The following is a 7,201-nucleotide window of genomic DNA, read 5'->3' on the forward strand; positions in this document are numbered from 1 at the left end:
ATCACCCTCATTGTTATGGTGTAAAAAAAACAGTGTGCATTGTCAGAAAAACTTGAGCATTTTCATGTTACATCTGGTTACCCTCCAGATGTTTTAAATGATCTGCTGGAGGGCATTGTTCCAGTGGAACTGGCTTTGGCATTTGATAACTTGATCAAGAAAAAATATTTTTCTCTCATGGAACTGAATGATGCCATTTCCGATTTCCCATACAAGTGGAGTGATAAAACAAATCGCCCTCATCTCATTCCTGCTAACTTTTCGACTCGAAAATCAGTAGGGGGCAACGCACATGAAAATTGGTGCTTATTGGTGCTTTTGCCTCTGATTATAGGTTTAAAAGTACCCCAACAAGAGCCTGTATGGCAGATGCTGATGACACTGAAAGACATTGTGGACCTTGTCATGTCTCGAGCCCATACTGAAGAAAGCATTTGCTATCTTGACAGCATCATTTCAGAACACCGAAGCAGATTCCTTGATGTTTTCCCCCAACATAAGCTCATTCCCAAGCACCATTTCCTTGAGCACTATCCTCAGCTCATTCGGGAATTTGGCCCCCTAGCTGCCCTCTGGACAATGAGATTCGAGGCCAAACACAGCTTTTTCAAGAAGGTGGTCAGACACACTGGTTGTTTCAGGAATATTTTGCTGTCCCTTGCAAATAAGCACCAGCTCATGGTTGCATATCATCAATCACATTCTGTCAAACCATCACTTGCAGTCACAAAAACAACAGAGGTCTCTTTAGATGTGCTTAAGGATGATCTAAAAGACCTGGTGAAATGCAGATTCCCCGCTGTTACAGCTGTGCATGTTGCCAATAATGTGTGCAGTTTAGGCACCAACTATGCAGTGGGAATGTTGTTGTGTTGTGGTTCCACTGCAGGACTGCCTGACTTTTCTGAAGTGTTACAGATAATGGTGATTTGTAACAAACTGACTTTTTTCGTGAGACAACAAAATACATGGTACAATGAACACCTGAGGAGTTATGAGCTGGAGAACACAGGGAGTGTGCAGTTACTTGAGCAAAGAGAGCTTAAAGATTTTTATCCTTTGGCTTCATACACCCTTGCAGGAAGACGCCTGACAACTTTAAAGCACCACATTTGCCTGTCCTTTTGAAATGTGAGGAGAGAAGCTTGTGAATAAATGTCTGTGTATTTCTCTTCTCTGTTGTTGCAGCTTCTTCCTGTTGATATGGCACCCTCAGCGAAACTGCGGATAATTTTTGGGGAGGATGATGTCCACAAACTACTTTTACCTGCAGGCATCCCAAGCACACTTCAGGACCTCAATGATGTTCTTCGAGAGACATTTGATATTACAGGACCATTCACTGTTATGTACCAGGACATGGATTTCGACGGTCAGTTCTTCACTTTGACCTCGATTGAGGAAGTACAAGATAAAGTAGTAAAAACTGAACCAGTAATCTTGAGTCTCACTACTGTGGACATGTCAGAAGTCGAATCTCCAGTTCCACTATCTACAGAAGCAAGCTCCTCCTCATCTGTATGCGACACAATCCTGTTGTCCTCCCCAGATGAGAGTGGACCATCCTACAGGTCTAAGCCATGGCCATTTAAGTTTGAAATACCAGACTTCTCTTATGATATAGACCTTGCACTGGAAGCAGGAAAGCAAGCTTATGAAAATGATGGCACACTTTTGAACAACCCAAGCGTAACTAGTAGCATTCTTGAGAAGCTTGCAGAGACTATATTTGGTTTCACAGCACATCCAACTGGTGTCCAGATTTTAGCTGTTGCTGAAGCCTTGGTAGCAAAATACCCATGCCTCAAAGAGCCAGGGTCTTTTAATGGCCTAAATGGTTGGCAACAGAGGATAAAGTATAAAATGGGCAACTACAGGGCAAAGTTAAGAGGTTGCCAATTAGCCATTCCAGAGCTCGAGGTGAACACACTGAAGAGACGATGCTCCAGTGAAGAGGGTTCACTTAAAGGCTTTAAAAGGGCAAAAAAAGCTGAAGTCAACTATCTGCCACCACTGCCATTCGGTGAGACTGAGGAAACCTTAGAGATGGAGAGACTAGATTTGCTGAAGGAAATGAAGAAGAAGCACAATGAGAGGGCATTTAATGAGAAAATGGAGAAGTCTTTCGCTGTGAGAAGAAAAAAGGTTGTCAAGGATTGCCCCGCAATCCAAGACCTCTTAGAGAGGTGGCCTTCTCTGTTCTGTGAAAATCAGGTAAATCCAGTTCTTGTTCATGCAGCAACTAAGTGTACGTGAGATCTCATGAGTCATCTTTGACATGATTTTGTGTTTTTATCTCTCATTTCAGATCAAAGAGGAGTTTAAGCGAATAACCACAATTCATCTGGAGCGAACGTTTTTGTCCAGATTGGACGGGTACACCACCAAACTCCTGGAGATATTTCGAAGGAAGGGCGGGACTGCAGGGACCAAAATAAAGCCAATGTTGGACTCACTGAATAACGTAAAATTTTAAATTATTTTAATTACATAATCTAATGGAAAAGATGAGGTCATACACACTGAGAATGTATCACTCTTATTTAAAGGACAAGTTTATTATTTTACACTTAAAGCTTTGTTTTCAGATTGTTTATGATGAAATCGAACGATTTTGATTGAAATTTGGACACATGCTGCTGGCCCGAGCTTTTTTGGTTTCTGTGGTAGCACATCCCCACCTCCACAATGGCTTCATACAAAGACGTGAAACTCACCGAGTGGTCAGGGGTGTTCACTGATATGTTCACACACAAATCGCTGCAAAAATGCTTTCCAACAGGTGTTTTACCATTTGTTGTAAAACTGTGGACCTATTTTTTCGAACGCCTCACACCTGTACATTCTTCTGCCGAGAGCTTGAATAATAGAATAGAATACCGGCGGACTAATACCGTACATCACAGCACATCTAATACAAGTCAATGGAGTTGGACAAAAACTACAATAAAAACCAGTTGGAAAGTATCTTTTGCAGCGATTTTTGTGTGAACATATCAGTGAACACTCCTGACCACTCTGTGAGTTTCACGTCTTTGTAAACGACAGTTTTATGCGTTTTAGGAGGGATTGTTCCAGTGCACCTATGAAGCCATTGTGGAGGTGGGGGTGTGCTACCACAGAAACCAAAAAAGCTCGGGCCAGCAGCATGTGTCCAAATTTCAATCAAAATCGTTCGATTTCATCATAAACTGAAAACAGGGCTTTAAGTGTAAAATACTGAACTTGTCCTTTAATCTGATCAGTGTCTGTGTTGGCTGAAACTGTTCTCCTGATCCTGACACTGTGGCCACAATTAACAATTTATGCACATGATTGTCTCTACAAGTGTATACAAACCTGTCATCTCTCCCTTAATATGCGCTCAAAAGCAGAGAAATTTGCAGAATTTTCAAAGTGACCCTCTGAGTGCAGCGAGATCCCTTCCTGCTGCCCATAGACTCCAATACAATTATTTCCCAAAATATTACTCTTGTGTGTGGGAATTCCTGTCCTTGACTGATTAATATTGTGATAGGAGGTACTGATATGTTGCGAAAAATTCATTTGCATGTCCAGTGATGAGGCAGAAAACTTTCCTCACTGGGCAGAGACAGTTTCTGGACCCACAGATTATGACATGCACTGGACTCTTGTCTTAACACACATCGTTGAGAAATTCATGTTAAGTTGCACACTTCACAACGTTAGAATGTAGCTGCAGGCTTACATTCTCCATGGGTAACTTTCTGTTTACATCTGTATGTGCTGTTATGTATGTATGTTACATATGTTATGTTGTGTATTTTCTGCAATAAATTTTCTTTTTGGGTTTAATAGCATCATGTCGATGGCAGAAGGGACATTATCATTCGTTGCTTAGTTGAGTATCTTGGAGAGAGTGGAGAGGAGCTGATCAAAGACCATCAGGTATCTGATGATCATAATGACCGTATTAAAATTATTGTCTAACCTTATAATCTGGTCTTCACTTGTGATGATATATTGAAGGTCAAAGATTCTCTACACTCGTGATGTTTTTTAAAAAAGACTCAGGATTAATATTTTTAATCAGGCTTTTAACTAATTTCTTAAATCTTTATGCTCTTACCCTTTATTTTTTAAATCATATTTAATCTTTATCTTATCTGCCTTAAACTTTAACTTGCCTTTTGTCTGATTTTTTTCTGACTATTTAACGATCACTTATTAACTTTATTTTATGAGCAAAAGAGTATTTAATTTGATTATACCTTTATAACCTATTTTAATGATTTAATGGTTCTGGTCTACCAACACGCGTGCCGTCCCATGGACAGCTCCAGGCTGGATGGCCCCCAAAAGTGATTTTCTTTGTCTCAGGGTCAGCCTCTGTGAAGCACATTCTGTAACTTTACGTATGAAAAGTGCCATATGAATATTGTTTGATTTGAGTATACTAAATTGAGTATACCTCTTTTTTATTTTTACATTTTTTTCTCTTAACCTTTTCTTTTACTTGGAATCTATTCTAGTTATTGCTAATTGTGGTTTGTTTGTTTTCACAGGACGTCAGCCAAGAAGCATTGAAAGAGGACTGCAGTAATCACATGATGAAGATCATCGTAATCCATCCCAATGTGGCACAGGAAAACCAAGATCCTGTGAACGTGTCGGTCATCATTGAGGGGACAGAAATTCTGGAGGACTGCGGAAGTGTGACAAACGCTTGCCTCCTGCTCATGGGTGTCATCTATGCTGTCAACTTAAGTTACCCACTGAAACTGAAATATACGTTTGAGGTATTTCAGAAGCTGTTTCTTGAGCTTGACATCCTTAAAATGTCACCAAAGGTCCAGTCTCTCCACAAGAAACTTTTAGCGTGAGTGTTCCAGTGTTATTTGTGCTTTTGTCCAGCACAATTAATTTGTTTGCATTTTGTCTGTTTTCTGACAGTAATTTCAAGTGTTGCTCAGTTTTATACAAGTTCTTTCTGTCCTGAACGTTCTGAGAATGTCTGCAAAGGTAGTGATTGCAACTGTTAATGGACAGAGTTGATGTATGTGTTCTGAAAGTTGATTAGAAGAAAGGGGACAGTGCACACTGAGTTTTTGAATAGCATGTTGTTGTTTTTTTGTATATGTAGCCAGGTGGAAGTTCGATATTATGGGACATGCCACTGGATGGCGCTGTTTCTTTTGGGGTACCCCTGAGAGCGCAAGGGATCATGGGGATCTACAGAGACATTCACGGGAGTGCTAGCTTGCATTGGTTTTATGTGGGTGTGCAATGCCTTTTTTCGCTGCATGATCTGTTTTGAATGCAAAGTGTGCAACAGTTAAGGCACCATGAGTTGCTGCAACCAACTTCGCCGTTTATCTCAGAGGGATCTATATTCCGTTTTCTGCTGAATTAATGCACTGTATGTATTTGAGTTCACACAGTTGTATTATACTATCTCTGTGGGTAAGAAGGAAATGTACCTTGTTAACTGTTTGATCTTGGCTCTGTATCTAAGCAGGAGAAGCCACTACAGTTATTTTTGCACTGCTAAGTTTGTTTTATTTATGTATGGGTTTATATCAGACACAAAATGACACTAGACGTCCTTGAGTTCCAGATGCTGATAAAGTTGGGGAAATAACCTGCAGTAGCAGTGGGTTACCAGTGCTCAAAGCTGTTACTGGATAAGAACTGTCTGTAACAATTTTATTTCTTTATTTTTACAACCTTTTTATTTTCTTCTGAGTGCTTACTTTATCATTCAGATTAAAAGAACCCCAAAGATAATCTGTGTTCTGGGCTGGTTAATTTAGCCAGGCTACATATATGTGTATATGCTCTGTTTTGAAATTTGCGAGCAAGAAGTTCTATGGCCATGTTTTTTGTGGTTATAATGTTATGTAGATATTTTAAATCTATCTATGCCATTTCAACTGTGAAATAAAAGTGTCCCTTAAGCTGCAAATATTTGTTTTGGAAAATATTGATTTATTATTTAATAGAATAATAAGAATATTTATTCAATTTGATTAATATTAACTAGTACATTCATAATAAATATTACTTAATAATTACATAGAATATAACAAAGAAAGGATGAGTAAGAAACACAAAGAAATATCAGCAATGTTCACTTGGGTTTTGTAATTGGATGCAATGGTATTCTGAGTAAAAGTTACAATCTATAGATGAGTATTGCCAGTGCAATTTACTTGTGTATTTCACATAAAAAAAAATAGATGGTTCTAGTAAGTAAATATTACTTAGAAATAGCCCGAGTAAAGATTACAAGCACTTTCTGTGTGGAAAAAGTTGCCTAGCTTTTTTTTAGTAAATGTCACTCCAATTTTTTTTCAGTGTGCGGAAATGAAGAGAACTAATTTTGAACTGCTTAGCAAATTATAAATTTGAGAAAATGTACTTTGACTTTACAGAGTCTCCTCTAAAAAAACAAAACAAAAACAAAACAAACAAACAAAAAAACCCTGACAAAATGGAGGAATAAATTGATTGGCTTCAAGAGAAGAAGGCAACTGGCAAACAGGGCCGGACTCGATGGCGGATTGAGCATCGACGGATCTTCTGGACCAACCAATTGATCACTTGCAAGAGAAAATGGGCCCAGATTAAAAAGTAGGCACGATCTGCAGCTATGAAAATATAGTTCTACAATTTGGTTAAAAATTCTATCATGAACAAAGGTTTGGTGGGTATCAGAAAATTCTTATAAGCTGATGTTTTATGAATTCTAAATCTTTTGACTGTAAAGGTTAAGTTTTTTTAGTTATAAAAGGAGAAATGAATAAATATATTTTTGTATTTTTATTAATTTCACCTCTGTATTTGTAAGAAAGTCCAATCTAAAGTGTTTTTGAGATATATTGGGGGGGTTCTTTAGTTTTTTTAAATTTTGATCTCTGTTTTGGAATGTCCAAGCAACAATTTTTTTAAGATATAGCGTTTTAAAAAAATGATTTGTGCCATGATTAAAGGCATAAAGTTGATTGTTGAGTATTTTAGGAAAAGTGTTTGGAAATTTAAGGTTAAAGTACTTTTTTTTTTATTTGAGAAGCGTTTGCTTCTCCACAGCCCTTTGTTGTCTGTTTTTTAGTTTGAAAACGGTACGGACATCCGGTCTGTCTTTTGTTTTTGTTTTTAAAAAGGTGTACAGCCTCATGTGAAACCTGCAGTGAAGTGACAGAGCACTGAGGAAAAGTGAAGAAGAGGAAAGACAAAGGTC

General features: G+C 38.3%; 1 protein-coding gene across 1 annotated transcript; it reads left to right on the forward strand.

Annotated features, from left to right (window-relative positions):
- The first annotated feature begins 291 nt into the window (after positions 1-291).
- On the forward strand, positions 292-5,777 carry LOC146494792 (uncharacterized). Its single transcript, XM_085146453.1, has 5 exons — positions 292-2,214; positions 2,309-2,464; positions 3,820-3,909; positions 4,527-5,380; positions 5,477-5,777. The coding sequence occupies exons 1-4, from the start codon at positions 1,156-1,158 to the stop codon at positions 4,842-4,844; spliced, it is 1,623 nt and encodes a 540-aa protein (XP_085002579.1). The 5' UTR covers positions 292-1,155; the 3' UTR covers positions 4,845-5,380; positions 5,477-5,777.
- The last annotated feature ends 1,424 nt before the right edge of the window (positions 5,778-7,201 follow it).

Source organism: Neolamprologus multifasciatus, chromosome 20, assembly GCF_963576455.1.
Source record: "Neolamprologus multifasciatus chromosome 20, fNeoMul1.2, whole genome shotgun sequence".
Taxonomy (NCBI): domain Eukaryota; kingdom Metazoa; phylum Chordata; class Actinopteri; order Cichliformes; family Cichlidae; genus Neolamprologus; species Neolamprologus multifasciatus.